Source organism: Ursus maritimus, unplaced genomic scaffold (genome assembly GCF_017311325.1).
Source record: "Ursus maritimus isolate PB19 unplaced genomic scaffold, ASM1731132v1 scaffold_9, whole genome shotgun sequence".
Lineage (NCBI taxonomy): Eukaryota > Metazoa > Chordata > Mammalia > Carnivora > Ursidae > Ursus > Ursus maritimus.
In genome coordinates, this window is record NW_024427107.1 from 35032238 (window position 1) to 35054077 (window position 21840).

Sequence of the window (21840 nt, forward strand, 5' to 3'; positions counted from 1 at the left end):
GGTAGGGTAACTGGATCAGTCACTTTGCCTTCTGAACAACAGAAAGGCAGGTTTGCCAAATGATCAAACAGGTGAAACAGTCTCGAGCTGAAATTAAAAATTCAATTTCTTTCTTGTTATCATTACTTTTAGGGGCACACCATTCTGTGCATACATGGTACTTCCAAACAATTTCCTTGTAATTATTCTTTATCTAGGAACACCAATTCAGCAGACACAAAGTTATTTCTTAGTTTTTAAAGAAAATATTAATTAATTACAGTTTCTTATGTTCTATCGTTTTCTTATGTTACACTTGATTCTTTCTAATTATAAAAAGCAATGTGAGTAAATGGCTTTTTAATACAAAAATTTAAAATTATATGAATTTAAAGAAGTGACTTAGGCATTGTTTAGTTTACTTTTCTTGAGGCTAATATCAAATGGATACTTCAACTAACAATCTTACATCCATGAATCCATATATTTACACTAAAAAAATCTTAATACACAAAAGAAAGTATAATATTCAGGTGAATATTAATTGCAATGCAGTAATAAAAGAGAACTGGAAGCTAAATAATTTATAATGATGGAGTAATAGTTAAGTTATAGTGTCTCTATTACATGTCATAATACAAATAGGACTCAAAATTATTTTTTGCCATTTAAGGCTATTTAGTAGCATAGAAAAAATTTAAGATATACTTTCCAGTGGAAATAATATGCAAATCATATTTTTAGCCCACTTGTAGCTATGTCTCAATAACAGGTGTCCTACCGAAATAATAATAATAATGGCATTAACTGAGCATTTACTATGAGCCAGGCAAGCATTTCACAGTAGAAAACTTTAGATAAAATTTAGAGTGGCAGAGCTGGTTTTTCAACTGAAATATTCTGACTCAAGAATCCATTGTCTTATGGTCTAAGCTAGGCCACACATGTAAAACAAGGTTTTCACTATTTTCTAATACATTTCTACATTGACTATTTGATGGTAAATATCATTCATTGTATATAAAGAAAACAAAGAAGCAAACTAGGTGGAAATGGAGTGGGGGCAGGGAGTGTTCCAGGAAGGAAAAACGACAAGTGAAAGGGCTTGGAGACATGCTTAGTGAGTTCCAGGAATGGTGAGGTGGCCACAGCTGGATATGAGGCCAGAAAGGTAACAGAAAATCAAAGATTTTGGCCACTGTAAGAAGTTTGGCTTTTGCTGCAAGTGAGAGGGGAAGAACTGGAGCATCATGAGCTAAGTGACATTGGACTTTCACTTTTTAAATAGATGACTGAGCATTATGTGGAAAACAGACTGAAGTGAAGCAAGAGTTGAAGCAGGGAGACCCACTGGGAACTCTTGCAAAACTTTAGCTAAGAGATGACAGTGGGGGGCCAGGGGACTACCAGTAGAGATACAGAGAAGTAGACAGATTTTGGATAAATTCTGAAGATACACCTGCCAAGATGTACTGATGGTTGGACAAAGACTGTGAGAGAAAAGGAGGTACCAAGGAAGACACCATGTTTTCTGAGCTGAGCCAAAGGACAGATAGAGTACAATAATTCAAGCCTGTTCAAGGAGAACATTATACAGTATTTTGTTATTGCTGTTTTACTTGTTTGTTTTAATTTCATGTCCTTTCAGCGTGATGCTCTGAACTCTATTTTGAGAAAAAGTAAATTTCTATATTGAGACATCTGGTGATGCTTCTGTCTGGCTTGTTAGTCTCTCAATTTCCTGTCTGATGGCTGAAGAACATTCAGATTAATGTTGTAACTTTGAATTTTGTCTAAATTAATTTTCCTAGTAGTCTTCTATTTTACTCCCACCCAACAGGAAGACTCTCATTAGTGGGGAAGTATTTTTATGACACATTATTTGAAAGGATGTACTACATAACGGCTACTGCTCTAGGTGCATAAGAGATACAGCTGCACACAAGACTCTGCTCTTATAAAACTTATGTATTTTAGTGATAAGAGATACACACACACAAAACCTAACAACATCAAAAAGATAATTACAGATGGCGACAAGTGAAGGGTGAGGAGGTGAGGTGAGTAGATGATAAATGGGATTTCAATGACAAAAGGAGCCACACATGCTTAGCTTAGCACTAGTTTCTAGCCAGAAGGAACAGTGAGCAGCCCACACATACTTGGTCAGTTCAAAGAATGGGAGTGCTCAGTGAATTGATGTAAAATGAATACTCAGGACAGTGGTTTGGGATTAAAGAGAACTGGCAGGAAGCAAGTTATAGTCTGTGAAAGGAAACCACTGGAGAATTTTAAGCAGAGAAATATCCTGATATTATTCTGGTTTACAAAGATCACTGTTTCTGATGAAAAATGAATAAGGAGACAAGCATGGAAACAATGAAACATTGTGGAAGTCCGAGCAAGAGAAGATAGAGACATATCCCAGAGTGGTAGTCAGGGAGATAGGAAGAATTAAACCATTTCAGTGTATGTTCTGAGGGTATTGTTAATGGGAATTGGTGTTGTATTCAATGTGTAATGAAGAAGTTATTTTGTTTTGGGATAAAAGACAATCTTACAAAAGAAAAAATCATTAGTATGGTATGTATATAAGTACATAATGGTTCTGAGAAAAAATGAAGCAACATAATAAAGAATAATAAATGTGGGGGCGCCTGGGTGGCTCAGTTGGTTAAGTGTCAGACTCTTGATTTCAGCTCAGGTCATGATCTCAGAGTTGTGGGATCAACCCCCATGTCGGGCTATGTGCTCAGCACAGAGTCTGCTTGTCCCTCTCCTTCTGTTCCTCCCCCTGCTTGTGTTCTCGCTCTCTCTCTCTCAAATAAATTAAAAAAAAAAAACGTGGAATATCATTTGGACTTGTAAATACATCACTATGTTTTTCAAAGCTATGCCCTGATTAACTTTCAAAATATACTTAACCACAATATTTGTGGTGTCATTAGTAAATACAAGACACATAATGGGCACCTGGGTGGCGCAGTCGGTTAAGCTTCCAACCCTTTTCAGCTCAGGACATGATCCCAGGGTCCTGATCTCAGGTTCGTGAGATCAAGCCCCACCTGGGACTCCTCGCTGAGCACAGAGTCTGCTTAAGACTTTCTCTTCCTCTCTTTCTGCTCCTCCCCACTGTGTTCTTGCTCGCTCTCTCTCAAATAAATAAATAAATCTTTAAAAGACACCTGAGTGTACTTCAAAGTTAGAGTTCTGGATGAAGTACAAAGAAAAACTAATTTAGGAATTTTTATGCCATTAAGATATATGTTGTATTTACTAATAATTGAAATAATAAGGGGAACAGAGATATTACGTGATATAAAGAATAATAGGACTGTTATTCTTAGTTCAAATACATGATGCACCAAGTTATTAATATAAATATTTGCAAAACAAAAAATGCTATAAAATGAACAAAATGAAGGTTATGTTTCAAAAACATAATGCAACTAATTTAATTTTAAAATATTTTTACTTTTCTGTAAACAGAGTAGAGTGAACATACTTTTCATTCTAATAAGATAATTTATTTCATTTTTTGAAGACTATGTCAGGTTTTTTCATTATGCCATTTCACTGATTCTTTTAAATTTCCATGTTGCTAAATTTTGGAACTTTCACCTAAAAAAATTAATAAATGTTATCGTTAATTCATTAATAACCATGCCTTATACAATCCTACATAATAAAGCTGATCAAGTGGAAAATTTTTGACCTCTTTATTCATCAGAACAATTTATAGTGGGAGGGAAATGTATGTGAATTGACTTACAAGATAACTGTGTAAAGTCAGGACTCCCTAGCTTTCACTGCGCTGAATCCATACCAATTCATTTAATAACAATTCTACACACTAATCACGGAGTATTTCCCCTTTAACTTTTTCAGAGAGTAATAAATCTTTTCCAAAGTTAGAGGATGATTTTATCCCTAATATGAAAGTAAGGAAAAAAACTACGTATTTTGGTATTTGTATGGTATGTTAAAAGTTAAAAGAAGCTTGTACTCTGCTTTATAATTCTCAGTAGAAACATATAAATCTCACAATGATAAGTGAGATGTTAAGTTTACTACACTACTTCTAGGATAATTTTTAAAAGCGTAAGAATTTGACATTCAGAGAAACAGTAAATTTTGAGGGAACGAGACCTTTACTTGTGACAAAACTCTACTGAGGGGCGCCTGGGTGGCTCACTTGTTAAGATTAAGTGTTTGCCTTTGGCTCAGGGCCTGATCCCAGGGTCCTGGGATCGAGCCCTGCATCAGGCTCCCTGCTCTGCTGGGAGCCTGCTTCTTCTTCTCCCACTCCCCCTGCTTGTGTTCCCTCTCTCGCTGGCTGTCTCTCTCTCTCTGTCAAATAAATAAATAAAATCTTAAAAAAAAAAAAGCTCTACTGAAATATGTATGTTTTCTTCATTGATGACATTGGAAGTATTATTTTGCTTCATCAGTTCTGTAAAATAGATGAATGTAAAATGTAAAAATATCAAACACTTGTTCATTTGAACAGATGTTATAGGAAATATGAAACAAGGCCATTGTAATAGGTTTTGTCCTTTCAAAGGAAGTAAACTCTAATTAGTTACTCTAGTGACATAGTAAATATTATCCTGTGCCTAATATTACTGTGTAAAGTCAGGATTCTCTAGTTTTAACATCACTGGATCCACAGTAATTTATTTAATAACAACTCTATATATTAATAATGATTATTTGCTCTTTAAATTTCGACAGAGTGATAACTCTTTTTCAAAGTTACAGTTATGTTTTATCTCTAATTTTGAAGGAAGTATAAAAAAACTGAATATTTCAGCATCTAGTTAAGATCCAGAAGTTGTATATATACTTGCGTCAAAATTATTTTGGTATGGCCAAAGATAAATACCCTTTAGTCAATTCAACAGACAAAAATTAGTTGTCCAGAAAAGCATACGAACATTTTAAGAAAATGCTTGACAACTAAATGGAGCTTATTGTAACTGGGAAAGTAGACAATTGCTAAGAGTATAATAGAGTAAAAATAACAAACTACATAGTTATTTTCAGATCCATATCCAGAATATATTATAATATTTTACAAGAGAGAACTAAATAGACTAATGTATTTTCATTCATATTATGTTTGTATTGTTGATGTGGCTTAACTTTTTTTGTACAAGAAATGGTCATAGAATAGAGATTGAATATGGAATCTTTTCCTCCAGAAAAGCTTACATTCAATGTTTTGTGATTTCACAAGATGCTAGTTTTCCAGGTAAGGCAGACTAAAGTACATATTATTTTGGCTTTTATTTGAGTAGTGTCTGTTTCACTGCCTGCCGTGTATCCTCTGGACACACAACCTGAATTCTCTATGAAGTCAATAGGATCATCAAATTCAGTGACCTCACTGGTTTTAGAGAATAAGAAAAGTTTCTGGGGAGGAACTGATTATTCCTCAGCAACAACTAGGTTTCTTTTCTCTGCATATATTATTTTTTTAAAGATTTTTATTTATTTATTTGTCAGAGAGAGTGACAGCACAGAAGCAAGGGGAGAGGCAGGCAGAGGGAGAAGCAGACTCCCAGTTGAGCAAGGAGCCCAATGCACGACTCAATCCCAGGACCCTGGGATCATGACCTGAGCCGAAGGCAGACGTTTAACCGACTGAGCCGCCCAGGCGTCCCAACTCTGCATATATTATTAAAGTAAAATAATAACGTCTGGTGTGTATCCTCAGGAGTCACACAAACATGCACTTAAAATCAAGGTTAGCTAAAGTAGAATTTATTAGGAAAATCAATACCAATTAATATAACATAACATACTATTATGTTATTATACTATTAATAATTATACTATTAATAATAATAATAATTATACTATTAATATTATGAATACTTAATATAACTCAATTTAAAAAACAGATGCACCTGGCAATATAAGTACATATTCCATGAGACACTACATAAAATAATATTTTGGAATTTAGATTTTATAAAGAAAAATATGGGCGCCTGGGTGGCACAGCGATTAAGCGTCTGCCTTCGGCTCAGGGCGTGATCCCGGCGTTACGGGATCGAGCCCCACATCAGGCTCCTCTGCTATGAGCCTGCTTCTTCCTCTCCCACTCCCCCTGCTTGTGTTCCCTCTCTCACTGGCTGTCTCTGTCTCTGTCAAATAAATAAATAAAATCTTTAAAAAAAAAAAGAAGAAAGAAAAATAATTTAGGCTCAGCTTATTTTATACAATATTCAACAAATGGGAAAAAAAGATTTGCTAAAAAATTAGCCTACTCATTACATTACTATTATTGTTTTGAATAAAGCTTAACCAAAGCCTACAAAGAATTCATTAATTTATTCAATAACTATTTAATTTAGGGCATAATACACAGCAGCACTCTACTAGGTTCTAGGGAACATAAAATGGATATGGTCTCTGATGTAATGAAGTTCCTGTAAGGTCCTGAAGTAACATACAATATACTATTTTGTAATTATTCACTTAAACACACCTGTCTCCCACATTCAACTATATTTTGTATGAGAGTGGGGGCCTTGCTTAACTCACCTATCGATTGCCAGTGCTGTCACATAATGCTGTTCAATAACCATTTATTGAATGTATAACATCTAATTACCCAAGAAGCAAAATTTGCCAAAAGAAAAACTGATCATAAAGATTCAATTAAGAGATGAATGGCCACCAGTAACTTATAATTATTACCAGCATGTAAATTATGTTTCAGCCAAAGTTATATATACCCCTAACAGTACTTAAATGATTTTTCTGATACAACCTCAGAAGTTCCCATTTCTAGGCATCAAGCCCTGAGGTCATTAAAGTGGAAGGCATGGGAGCCTAGACATTCCCTCTAAATGGAGTCATTATACAAGGTTCCTTCCAATTCCACATTTTAAAGATAGAAAGAGATTTTAAAATTATATAATCTAACTTTCCAACCACTCCACAAATGGTCTCTAATTTCCTTGACAAGTGAATAAATTGCTTGGTTTATATGCTTCCAACAATGAAGACTTGTAGGATGAATGATTTAATTTTCCAATAGCTCAAAATATTAGGTTGTTCTGAAAGCCTTTAAGTATTTGAGAAAAACTGGAAATTTCTCCCTTAAATATTTTTTCCATCATGTTGAGAATCCTTGGCTCTAATCTTGAGCCCTTTCTCATGCAGACTGTTCGTAAGACCTCTTAGCATTTTGATTTCAATTTTGGAGGTGCACTTTAATTTGCCAAGCAGCAGCTGGAAATGTGGTAGACCAAAGAGAAAAGGATACATCAGGTAAAGCTTGGCCAACAAAGCAAAGAGAAAAATTGGCATCATCACTGCTTGGACACTTTGCTTTCTATCAATCTAATCTGTTCATTTTAGTTCTTTTTGAGCCACACTATAATGCTGGCTCATAATGAGTTTGCCATCAAATAAAACCTAGATTTGACTACCCCCACCACTCCAACTCCTGGGTTCATTCTGTAATGGCACATTTCTTTTTTTTTTTTTTTTTTTTTTTTTTTTTAAAGATTTTATTTATTTATTCGACAGAGATAGAGACAGCCAGCGAGAGAGGGAACACAGCAGGGGAGTGGGAGAGGAAGAAGCAGGCTCATAGCAGAGGAGCCTGATGTGGGACTCGATCCCGGAACGCCGGGATCACGCCCTGAGCCGAAGGCAGACGCTTTAACCGCTGTGCCACCCAGGCGCCCCTGTAATGGCACATTTCTGCTATCCTTTTAAGAGTAATTTTTTTAGCCAAAATGTAATATTTTATATTTGTTTTTCTAAATATAGTAATAAAAGTAGCAGCAAATGCTTATATGGTACTTTTTTACACAGGGCAAGTTCTTAATACCTTACATATACTAACTTTAAAATTTAATATCCTTAGCTCTCACCCTCAACTTTCTATAATTCTATTAGAATACTCTCAAAAATTTCTGTTAATTGTCTCATAAATTAAAACAAGTTAAGATGATAGTTGGCATTTACTAAGCACTATGTTTCAAGCACTGTGCTGAGGTATTTTTGTTTTTTTGGTTTTGGGGGTTTCCCCCCACCATGACCTGACTTAATTATCTCCTACGCTTTATGAGGAAGGTAGTGTTACAATACTCACTTTGTACACAAGGAAAATGAGACTTAGAAGATTAAGTAACTTGATCCTGGTCTTACAGGTAGCAAGTATCAGAGCCAGGATTGAAATCCAGATCTTTCTTACTCTAAAATAGAACTCTTAACCACATGATGTATTTATCATAACCTAGAAGTTTACAGGGATAGACACCTAATTATTTGAGTATTCAAAACTGCTGGGACAATTGTCAGTAAAGGGACACAGCTTCAATGGAATAACCCCCAAAGATGAGATGATAGTAGATGGGACCTTTGGGAGGTGCTTAGGTCATCAGGGCGCTGCCCTCACAAATGGGATTAGTTTACCACAGAGATCCCTAGCCCTTTTGCCACATGAAGATACAACACGAAGTCGGTGACCCAGAAGAGGAGACTCACCCACCCATACTGAAATCTCCACCTCAGATTTCTAGTCTCCAGAACTGTGAGCAGTAAGTTTCTGCTGTTTATAAGCCACTCGATCTATGTATTTCATTATAGCATCCCAATGGGACTAAGGTTTATGCCTAAGATCTATATGAATAAAGTATAAAACTGTGATTAAAGAAAACAAAGACCTAAATAAGTGGTGAGGGTTTCATGTTCATAAATAGTAAGACTCAATATTGTTAAGATATTAATTCTTGCCAAATTGATCTTTAGATTCAATGCAATCAACCATCAAAATCCCAGCAAGCTTTTTTGAAGGTATGGACACACTAATTCTGAACTTTTTATGAAGAGTAAGAGACCCTGAAAACACAATACTGAATAAGAAGAATGAAGTCAGAAGACTGGCACTACCTTATATCAAGACTTCCTATAAAGTACAGAAACCAAGACAGTGTGATACTGGTTTACAAATAAAAAGAAAGGTCAAAGAAACAGAATAAAGAGTCCAGAAATTGACCCACACATGTAAGTCAAAAGTCAACCATGGTCTTACCATATGATCAGCAATTATACTCCTAGGTATTTATCCAAATGGATTGAAAATTTTTGCCACACAAAACATACCCATGAATGTTTATACCACCCTTATTCATAACTGCCCCAAACTGGAAGCAAACAGTAAATCTTCAACAGGTAAATGGGTAAACAAACAGAAGCACATTCATACAATGGAATATAACTCAGTAATAAAAAGAAATCAGCAATCAAGTCATGAAAAAACACGAAAGAACCTTAAATGCACATTGCTAAGTGCTTAAGGCAGCCAGAAATGCTATGTATGGTCTGGTTTGAAATACATGACAATCTAGAAAAAGCAAAATTATAAAGAAATTAAAACAGTCAGTAGTTTCCAGGGGTTATGGGGGGGGGGAGTGATAAACAGGTACAACACAGTATTTTTAGGGCAAAGTATTCTGTATGATACTGTAATGCTGCATTACATTACACATTTGTCAAAACCCCAAAAACTACAACACAAAGAGTGAACCCTATTGTAATTATGGACTTTAGTTAGAACTAATATAGCAATGGTGGCTCAGCAATTGCAAAGAACAGATCGCACTAATGCAAGAACTTAATAGGAGAAACTATGATTGTATTATCTGCTCAACTTTTCTGTAAACCTAAAATTGTATTACCTAAACCTAAAACATAAAATGCATTATTTTTTTTAAAAAGCTGGCCATATTCTTTTATTATTTCCAAAAATTATCTAGAGTTTATTCCATGTTTTCCATATGGAAAGTAATATGAACTTACTAATGATAGTTTTATTTCTTTACAAGTCCTTATATCTTTTATTTCCTTACAACTATAAGTAGCTGTGCAATGCTGTTGAACAGACTCAGAGATAGCAGGTATTTTGTTGTTGTTCCTTAAGGCATTCTTCCAACACTTCACATTTACTGCATGAGCTTGGCTTAAGACTGCTTCCTCTCTGATTTCCCTTATCTGCAGAAGTAACTGAAATAAGTTGCATAAAAATTCTAGGAGCATGCTATCTGAGAGGATTAGCATAAGAATATAGAATAACACTGAAAACTGTTCTCAAAATAACTAAAATAAGTTCAAATGGCACAAACTAGATATATTGGTAGAAAATCTATAAATTGAGTTTTAAATTTTATCCTTAAGCATACGTGAAGGGTTATTTATACAAAGAATGAGAATTATAAATGTCTTTCTTTTATTCATGTATTTCTGACATCCTACCCTTCCCCTGAGGTGCCCTGCCTCTTCCCTTGCCCTTTGGTCTAACACATGCTTTCTCTTCCTGTGGGTCTTAGCTGAAAAGCCATTTCTTCAGGAAGCCCTTCCCTAATTCTCTAGAGTGGGTTGGATGGCCCCGTTTTATGTATCTCTTGCATCCTGTTCCTCCCATTTCAGAACAGGCATCACATTTATACAAGTGTTCAACTATGCACATGACTGTAAATTCCAAGAGGACAAGAGAGTCCCCATGTTTTATTTATTTCTATATCCCCAGTGCCTAAAACTGTTTTTGTTCAAACTGAGACTCAATGAACAGTTGTTCAATGAATTAATGAATAGATAAGAACATCTCCGTTAGCAACAATTGTCCTTCTAGGTTGGAAGACACTGGCATCCCTTCGGCCTCCTTCACTGAAGACAAAATAAGACACAATGATCCATCTGCATTGTTGCCAAAAAGAAAGTAAAATGAACTGATACTAAAAGTTAATTAATAGATTCAAAACCATTTTGTTTAGATGAAAATTATTTATAAACTTTATAATTTGATTACTTTTAGATTATGAATCACTTATTAAAGAATGTAATGGGGCACCTGGGTGGCTCAGTTGGTTAAGTGTCTGCCTTTGGCTCAGGTCATGACCCTGGGGTCCTGGGATGGACTCCTGTGTCTGTCTCTCTGCCCACTGGGGAGCCTGCTTCTCCCTCTACCCCTGTCCCCTGTGGGTGCACGCTCTCTCTCTCTCTCTCTCTCTCTCACACTGTCTCTCATGCTCTCTCTCTTTCGAATAAATAAATCTTAAAAAGAACATGATGTGTTACAATACTCATCTCAGAGTCCCTCAGGATTTGGTATTCTTTCAAGAAGCTTGAAGATATAGTTTACAAATGAGACCAGGTATTTAAGAAATATTTACAAGGCCTCCAAATGGGCAATTTATTCTCTTCTCAATGGCAGTTCTCTGTTCCTATGTTAACATTATACATTCTATAACTACATGTTACCATGTAGTCGATGTGCTTAAGATGTCAAACAAAATGTCAAAATAAATAGTGGTGAAAAAATGGAGAAAACAGTAATTCATCATTAGTTCTTATACCTGTAAGTGATGTGTTTGTGCTGCCACTTCTGTCCTGTTAGTGCATATCGCTTTCGACGAACATTAAATTTGGAGCTACCTCTTGTCTGGTCAGGTACACCACATCGAGGCTTCTTCATCCAGCTGCAAAAAGCAGTATTTTCCAGTTATTTACCAACAACCCTAATCATGAATTTCAAAACGAAATCAACTGAGAAGTTAATCTATGACAGTGATAATGAAAATGGGAAAACATAAAGAAGAAAGTTGTCAATTTTCTTGCAATTTGAATCTAAGTAGAAAGCATATTTTGTCGCTGAATGATCAAGAATCACTAGTTCTGAACTCAGCTCTTTTAGATATTTTTTCTTTCTCTAACTCATTTTGAGCTTACTGTAGACTGAGGTCCTCTTAAGCTTCTAACCAGAATCTGTTTTTAGCAAGATCTCTGACCTCGGGCAAGTCATTAATTCTGAGTCTCATTCATAAAATGAGACTTTAAAAAAATAAATTTTTACTAAGGTCTCTTCTAGGTTTAACATTCAACAATTTTTAAAAATCTGTTACATGACCTTAAATTTCAGGATTTGAGAGGGTATATTCTACCCTCTCTTCTAGCTTACACAGAAGTAAATTATTTAAATAACATTTGCCTTTCTCCATTTTTTTCTTCTTTTCACTTTGATCACTACTCCAATTTACAAGTAAGAGCCATTTGTTTTAAATCAGTAATTAATAACCAAATTCAATGCTTAAATTTTTTTTTCTGAATATGAGGTTTAGCATCACACCAATAAGGTTTAACATAATTATAATAGGAAGGGACATGCTGTTTTTTGATTTATTAACTTTCAATACTTATACAAATACAGTCATGGAACTTCTTTGCTACAGTGTCTCATTGGTCAAATGTCCTGTTTTCTATGTAGTCTTGCTTCTTATCTAAGAAGAAAGATTTTCATGATTTTGAGTAGTTTTTTCAGTGACTCATAAAATGGCTTTACCATTCATTAGCACATATAATTAAACAATTACAAAGTTAATGCAAAATCTTCATGGTGCTACATGCTTCAGAAAGTAGAAATGAGAAAAGAATCAATTTTTGCTGTAGTTCATCAAATACTTTATAATTTCTATACTCTTTAAATGGAAAATAATTGACTATAGAGATGACCACCTAAATATGTCCATTTTGTGAAAATGAAAGAGTTCACATGTTACATGGATAAATCAGCTAATTAGCTCTTATAAACAATAATAACTTCATGGCACAATGAAATCATGACTTTTGCTTTTTAAGAAAGATGACACTTTTACCATAAGTATTGAAAAAAGTTTCTCCTTTTTTATTCTGCCCCTAGACAGACAATGTAGACATTGTGGTTATCAGGCTTAACAAATTCCATTCTAGTTTATAATGCATTGTGGAATTACTTCAGAAAATCGCTTTCCTGTTATTACAGTCTCCCAACTCCTCGGAGGCTATCTGGTCCTATGGAATTGAACTCTGTAGGGTTGAGAATGGAGATCTATTTTTAACCAATACTCCCAGGGCATTCCTAAATCACTTCATTTGAGAGATATTTCACTAGACTGTAAACACTCAAGGGCAGGGGATCTATATACTCCTACTACCTTGTACAACCCGTGTAATATAAGAAATAGTCAATGAATAAGTGGATAGGGACACTTAGTATTTTTTAAGTGAAAATCATTAATTTTTATTACATATTATAAGATATACAGATAGATTTAACTAGCAAATATTAAGCATTAGGGGGGTTATTATGATTTAAGTGGCTTTTACATATGGGTATTGCATTAATTATATTCTCAGCAAAAATTTTAATATTCCTAAGGCAGGTTTTTATGCTTATTTATCTCAGTAAAAGCACCAAGAGAATAAATAATATATAATTATTAAATATGAATAAATTTACTAAATTTGGGAAGTGGTTACACTTACATTTTGCTAAGAAAAATATTTGTTAGTATTCTGGAAAGAGAAATATTTTGAAATGGATAGTGGTATGAAATTTGATAAAATGGAATTACCTATTATCAGGATAAAATGTATTGCCAATGAGGACCTATTGTCTGAAATTACTTTAATAATCAATAAAATTAAAAGAGGAAGGTAGCAATTGAAAATAAAATTAAATTTATTAATATAAATTTCCATTTTAAGTCATGCATATGTTGGATCTAGTAAAAATTTTCTCAGTGAAGCATTGAATCTTCCAAAGGATAAGGTTTTTATGGATGAGTATTAGATTCTTGTGCTGAAAGATATCTCTGCTGAATTCTTTATGTATTTCTTAGGCTTTGCCCATTAAATATATTTTTTTTCTTATGTTCCAACTTCTTCATTTATTTACTCATTCCATCCTTATTCAATCATCCTGTAATATTTTTCAGCTTTTATAATATGCTAAGATATATAAAGAAAAAAAGTGTGACTAAATAGATAAACAAGGCAAGGAGCCCTTGTTGAGTTCACAGTCTATAGTCAAGACATGCATGATTAAAAAAAAAAAAATTACTATATAATGGCTTAAGTGCTGTATACCTCTGTCAAGATACCCTGTCATTATTTCTAATTTTACATGTAATAAAAAAATTATGATTTTCCTATCCATATTTGTACCAATTCCTCCGACGCTTTATTTCAGCCAAAAGTCTTAACATCCCTCTAATGCTAAAGCTAGATACCCAAGTTATATTCTCCACTGCTCTCTCCTCATATCTAATCAATCAGGATGCAGTCTCTTTTGCCTCCAAAATTTCTCTTCTCTCTCTCACTAATGCTGTCCTTCTCATTCCTAAAGATAAATCTTTCCAGAGCACAGATGTGTTCTCTGCATGTTCTGGGCATGAAAATGCTTATATAGAAAGAATCTGATTTAGGCCTACTTAGGGAGGATCCCCTGTCACCCCCTACTTTCCAAGATCCACTCAGGTTCCTAACTAAACCTCTTTCTGCCTTTGTATGCAGTGACTTCTGTCTGGAATAACTTCTCTTTTTTCACACTGAGAATCCTACACATCCTTCATTACTCAACTCATAGAGGTACAGTTTACCATCTCAACACAGCACAGACTACACTATGTCTTCTGATTTGTGTCTCTATCTTCCACGGGCCTGAGTCGGGGCAGAGAATAAGGAATGAGGCCTATACCCAGTGAAGCCTTCAATAAGGAAAATGAAGCAAATGAATTGAGTCGGCATGTCTTTTTTGTACATGCCAATCTCCCTTACTGTCCATGTTTCTTGAAGACTTTGTAACTCTTCCCAGGTGTGTGCCTTGAACAAATGCTTACTGCATGGACATTGTGTAGACATTTTTATGTAAAACTAAATCATAAAGCAGATGACTTAAATGTAAGAAATAAATATAAGAACAGGAATAATCTAATATCAGTCAGTAATTTAATGCAAAGAACTCTTAATAAGGATTGGTCGACTTGAGAACACTCTATGTTAAATTTGCCAGTATTTGTATCCAAATATTCTGGTATGGAGATATTAGCAGGTATTATTTATCAAATTATGCAAAATCCCCAAAATATGATAGAAGCACATCATGCCACTGAATATGACACATAGTATCTGAGCTAAATTGGCCTTTGGGCCTTTTATGTGACTCCAAACATTTAAATCATTCTTTAAGTTTATAAGGAGTCAGGTTCTTTCTACTACAATTTTTAAAGTTCTTCGTGGATAAAAATAATGATTAGTGTAATAGGACTCATCAGTGAATTAAATGTCTAATACTGAAGGTAAAGTTGGCATGTTAATATTGTTATTCAGGTAGGGTGTGACACTGGGATTTATGTCTAGTTATCATGCACCAAATATTAGTTGCATTCATATATCAATTTGATAAAACCCACATATATTTGTACACAAGAGTACAAAACTCTAGATGTACAAGTAGAATTGACTGATTGTTTCACCTCAGGTAACAACTATATCACCTGAAAGAAATATGGGTTGAAGAGATGTGCGTGTGTGTGTGTGTGTGTGTGTGTGCATGTATGCGCACTATTTTCAAGCAGTGTTTTGTGAAAGTCCCATTGCTCAAACATACTTATTTTTCTGTGTGTCAACACACAGCTTATATACATGTGCTTCTTTACTGACTCATTTGCTAAGAATTTTAAGTTGACATTCTGAAGCACAAAGACGTAGGTATGGGCACTGGGGTGGGAGAAGCTATAAGAAAGTCATTTTGTACTTTCAAGGTGTAAATCATGGCACCACCTCAGTTTGCATAAATGTAATACTGATATTCAGTATTGATTTCATTGTTTAGAACCTAGAGCATTTTCAAGTTAGTTGGGCAGATCATTAATGGTTCCTTTAACTGAACAGAAAAAGGAAAAATATCTGAAATCAGTGTTCTTGACAGGAGTTACATTCTAAAAATGAGAAGCAGGGATCCTAGAGCCACCCCACCCCCAGCAACGCCCTAGCCCTGGGACACTGGTCTGGCTACTGTTTCTATTTCTCCATTTCCTCATCTACAAAATGGAAGTGATAATATTATTGAATTAATGTGAGGATTAAATTAGTTAAATCATGTGAAACACTTAGAACAGTGCCTGGCAAATAGTAACTGCTATGATTATTAACTTATAACAATTATTATTATTTTACAAACATCAGGAAGTGGCTGTACTAGTAGTAGAAGCAGCAGCAGTAGCAACATACTGATATTAACATGCTTCAGATTACCCTGACCTATGTGTTAACATCCTTTGTTATTCAAAACAGGGATAGCCTGGTATTTTGATAATACAGATACAAACAGAGACACTATCCTCTGTTTTATGTAAATAAAGCAGCTACAAACTTCTAAACAAATTTGCAGTAATAAGAGCCACTGTATATGAAAGTGTCCATGGGTTTCAGTAATTTTTTTTTTTTTTCAAGAGTTGGGTATTGAAGTCAAATATATCGGGCCACTCTTTGCATGACAGTAAAGGATGCCTTCTGGTTGACTGCACACACCTGGTGCCCCAGTAGCTGAGGCTGCAGGAAGACAGTGTTTCGGTAAAATGCATACAATTGGAATGGTGTCCCTTGGAGCTGGAGTGGTACCACACAGTGGCTCTGTGTACATATACCTAGCTCTACCACAAGAAAAAAAAAAAACTCACAAAATTACATCTTGTGCCTTATGGATTAGTAATGTCAGAAAATGTTCATCTGCATAACTAACAGGTTTCTATCTTCTGGACTTTTCCATGTTCTAATGGAAGGTAAGAGTAATATCTACTATTTATAGTGGTCCCCAAAAGATCCTTTTACAAATTTTTAAAAATGCTTATTTTTATGACTTTAAACATCCTTAGGTTTTGTTTGTACTCATAGAGCCAAGTGCAGGAGTCACGAAGAAGTTTTTCTAAAAGTGAATTAACTTAGAGCTCAAAATGTAGCTAGGCTGACAGCTCACTCTGGTCCAGTTTCTTTTTTCTATCAACTTATGAACTTCCTGCATGGACACAGGTTATTCCCGAAGCTGAAAACTGCAGTTAATGTTCTTGAAAACCTGATCACAGAGAATAGACGTAATAAGCCTCCATGATCTGCAACATGAAGAAAAAGCTCAGTTAGCGTCAGCTCTCGTTTAAGCTTTCACCTTTCTCCTTCCAGAAGGGGAATGAGGCTGATTTAGCTATCAACCATCCTTCCGTAGTTACCAAAATAAGGACTGGTTCATCCTCTAACGTTATAATGTTTCAGTCCCATGGCTATAATCAGAAATAAAGAAAAAGAAATTTAATTACTGATGAACCTATCTTTTATACCTAGATTGAAAGAGAGTCTTAACTTGATAATTTAGACAAATGACTGAAAATCATGAAACATTTTGAAAATTAGGTCCCAAAGCTTATGGTTCTTGATATAGCTAAATAAATATTTCGATTCTCAAATTAGGAGACTCCAAATACCACTGTGGTTTCATAATAATTATTTGTAAAAAGCTACACATTCAGTCTTAAACTAACTTTAATTAAGATAAATTACATAAATTAAACAGAATTATTCAGATCATCCTATATATGTATGAATATATGTGTATATTTGCATATTTACGTGTGTATACATATATGTGTGTGTATATGTATATACCTATATATGGAGGGAGATAAAAAAGAAAGGTCACCTTAAAAATGATATCTCATCAAGCATGCTTCAATGCATGATAATGTGCACACATAAAGGATGAATTAAAATTTTAAAATACCTGCCATTAATATTGTAAGAACACATTAGACTCATTTTCATTATTGCCTTGCTATCTTTTTCCCTCCGTGCTAAATATAATCCTTTTCCATGCATAACATAAATTGCTTCACTTATTAAGGAATTTAAGTAAGCTTGCTTATAAAAATTAGATAAGCAACCCATAATTTTGAAGAACCACTGCAACATATGATAATGAGCTCATTTTGGGGTAGGGGGATAAGTATTCATTACTCTCTCTCTGACACCAATGCTAACTGATACAAAAGCAATATTGTAAGCCATTTAAGGTAATACTTAAATTTGTTGCTGGAAAATGGTTAATTTCTTCAACATAATATAGGGATCACCACAACTGCATCATTACTTTTAATTACCCAAGATATACAGACCGAATGCATCAAATGTCTGTCTGACAAAGAAGGACATCATTATTTAATTTAAAAACTACTGATCTTGACAACAGCCTACAATTAGATAAAACTTTATAGCATCAGAAAATGAATCTTAAGACATTATTTTAATACTGAGAAATAATTTTAGGTCTATAATTGTAGTCCATATATTATGTGATAAGGTTTAGATAAAAATTCATACTTTATAATTTGTATAAAATAATAGAGTACCATTTCAGCATGGATTGTTATGATACATTCATTTGAGATTACAAAAGCACAGACAATTGCTTCAGTAGCATGATTATGGGGATTATACTTCCAAAAATAGTACACTATTTCAGCTGAGTACCCTGAGCAACACCACCTCAAGACTGGGGATACATCAGTGGAAAAAACCAGATGGGAGGCCAATGAAGCCACAGGGTTTCTAGTCTGATTGATAATGTGGGTGCCATGGGGGGCAGAGGAAGCAGGACAATCTAGGAAGGGGCGATGATGAGGGTTCAACCAGGCTTTAGTGGGCTCATCTAAGAATAATAGTGTATGTAAAGGGAAAGATGCATTGCCAATTCAAGAAAGAAAAAAAAAAGAAGAAAAGAAAAAAGAAAAAACTGAATGAGAACAAAGTTTGGTTAAAGAAAATAGATCAAAACACTGGTTGGTTTTAAATTAAAGGTTGCCTATATAGTTGATCTTTCCCTACAATGCTATAATTCACAGAAATGCTACTTTAACTCCTACACACGGACACAGTCATTTCTCCTGGTCCGGAATCTGAGCCACCGTGTGGCAGAAAAGGACATGGGGTCTTTTTCTGCACCTCTGCATTTGACATTGTCCTGCCAGAGAACAACTAAAAACTGTTCAGAACCTTGCCCCATAAGCGGCCTAAATAAATCCTGTACACATTCTCCTTCCATCATCTCCTGACAAAGACCTTTTCCCAGCTATCTTAGGAAATCAAACCTATCCATCTTGAGTCCTTCCAATGACCAGCAGGAGCTCTCAAAACGGAGAGGAAACACAGATGCCTCCTTCTATAGAACTCTGCTTTCTGAATTTTAATATCTGGTAATAAGCAGATTCAAAGGAATTTGTTTCCCAAGCTCTCAATTTACTGTATTTTTAAAAACTGTGTCATATGGTCCAAGAAAGTGAATCAGAAGATAACAGCTCTGCATCAGGGAGCACAAAAGCTGTTCAGAGCACTTTGTAAAATGCCGGGATTAAAAGTCTGATTTAAATGGAATTCTGTACTATACGCAGCAACAAAATGTAGGACTACTTGGGTTTGCTTACTAACTTAACAAGCTATCTTTAAAATTAATTTATAATTGTAATTAAAATTAATTTAAAGCTGTATTTATTTAGGACACTACAAACGGAGAATTGCAATGAATAGAGTGCAGCAGGTTCAAATTATCCAAGTTCTATTCCCAGTATTAATAACAAGGTTCTCATTCTTGCAGAATGCATTTTATTAATTCTTGGTTCTATTTTCCCAGATGGCAAACCAAAGTTAATATTTATGTATCTCTTTAAAATGCTAGGAGAGGTAATTGTATTTAGTTCTCCAAACTGCTTTGACGTTTAATCTTCAAGCCTTTTATTATGTACTTGTTCTGTCTTGATGAAATAGAAATAGTATGACTAATATCATGCTGTAATTCTTAGAAGGCAAAATATAATTTTTTAAGTTATATATTAAATTAGTTTACTATGTAAAAATTATGTATACCTGAGCCAAGTAATTTCAGGTATTTAAGGTTTAAGAAGAAAAATAAATGTGTCATTTCTTGAGGTCCATAACATGGTATAGTAGAAGGTTCTCCAACTAAACATCAAAAGGTCTGGATTCTGCAACTACTCTGGACTTCACTTACCCTGTGACTTTCAGTTTCTTTGTTTGAAAAAGTAGAGAGAAAAATGTATCCTTGTCTTCCCTACGGTGGAGGGTTGATGTATGATGATCATATTAAATGATGAAGTAGATTTACTTTGTGAGTATCAAGGACTCAATAAACACAGATAATTCTTCCCTGCACTGAGAGAATTAATCACTTCCTCCTTTGCTGTCCAAAAACAATAATGCTGTTTCATAATGTTACAGAACTTACAGTGCACCTGTGGTAAAATAATTTGTGATTATATCTAGCTACACACTTAACTTAAGTTCGTTTGAAGAAGAGACTCTGTCCTCTGATCTGTATTTGCCTCTTTCACAGATGCAATGCCCAGTAATGAGTTACTGGTTGAGTAAATAAATGAACAAATGATTGATGAATCAGTCCATAAAATCACATATATTACTAAAGAGTAAAAACAAGCCATTTGCGAATAAGAAATTGAAAGGAGAGACTTGCAGTGAACCTCTCCTCAATTTAACTCACGCAGAAAATTACCACAAATAGGCTAACCAACTGTTAACTGACTCTCTAATACCATTCCCCCCCAAAAAGAGCCCTGATTTATATTGTTTCCCATTTTCCTTAGTGTCAATATTTCTACTTTGGCCAATTTCAAGCTACTGATATCATGTCACTTAGCAGGGAAGAGATGTGTCCAATATGTCCTCACCAGCGGCACAAGCTGTCTCCAACATGTCACCGACAGGAGCTCCTCCTGCAATAGCTTCAACTGTAAGTTTACTCTGACTCTCATTCTTCCTTCCCCCTCATTTTGAAAAAGCCTTGCTAAAGTCAAGCGAGTAAATTTGACTCTGACAAACCCGACATCCTAGGGAATAGGGTTGAAACAGGTTAAATTCCAAAGAAAAGGGACGTGAGACAAATTGCTCCACTTGTGGTTGGCGGAGTTCACTTCAACTTTTTCAGACTACGAAGTCTGGCTCAAGGACCACAAAAAGAAAGAGTGTGGACACCATTACTTACTCAATCGTGTTTCTGTCCACTTTTCCTGTCATGTTAATGCCATAGAACTGCTGCATGGCAGCTAAGGCGGCCTGCATGGTCTCCGCGGAGCGCAGCACCGACATTCTGGGGTCAGTTGGTGGAAGGTAGCCGTACTTCTGTAACCAAACCTGCAATAAGGACAATTCCTTTTAGATCAACCTCAAAATTGAACAATAAGTTTACAGTAACCAAGTTATGTCCATAGTGGATCTTTAAACTTTATTTCCTCTACAAGGGCATATATTTAAGTGTTTTGTCTCTTTTTAACACACATTCTGTAGTTTATTTTAATATAATTTTGATGATCATTGTGGATCTTTCTAGAACACCTACAAATAACTGAAAAGAAAAAGGTTAGTCATTAGTTGCAAGCTTATCGCTTATAAGGAACTATACTCAATACTGGATAAAATAACAAGATGATCCCTGCCCTTTAGGAACTCAGCTTCCCAAAATAAGGGATGATATCTTTTCAACAACGACCCCAATGAGACATCTATGCTGGAAGGGGTAGTTAATGGGCATACGCCACATCTAAAATGTTACTTTCCTGAACAACTTACCAAGGACTGTAGCCATCATGAGTAGCATCAACGATATAGACCATATTACTTTGTCATGACATTTTGAGTATAAATTTCATGCAATTGATCTATTCAATTATAGCTAGATGTCTTCAAGGTTAGGTAAGTGTTTCTCATGCAAAGAATAGTCTTTCATTTATTTAAGGTAACTCTCTTCAATCCTAATAATATAAGTGACCAAACTTCTCATATGTAGATGAAATCAGACTATCTTGCTAAGTATGTTTGGGTCTCTCTTTAAGGATCTCATGATTTTTATTCTCCTCTTCCCCAGAGAAGGGAGATCTGTGTGGATAGTGAGAGAAAGATGTCAGAATTGAGCTCACATCCCAATCGTGATGATAGCAACAATTCAGT

At 34.9% G+C, this 21840-nt stretch overlaps 1 protein-coding gene across 1 annotated transcript in view; it reads right to left on the reverse strand.

Annotated features, from left to right (window-relative positions):
• MMP16 (matrix metallopeptidase 16) overlaps positions 1-21840 on the reverse strand; it is a 281580-nt gene that overhangs the window by 121375 nt on the left and 138365 nt on the right. The window contains exons 2-3 of the mRNA XM_040625800.1: positions 20879-21027; positions 11358-11480 (exon numbers count right to left, since the gene is read on the reverse strand). Of these exons, the coding sequence (XP_040481734.1) occupies positions 11358-11480; positions 20879-21027 (272 nt within the window). The remainder of the gene's footprint in view (positions 1-11357; positions 11481-20878; positions 21028-21840) is intronic.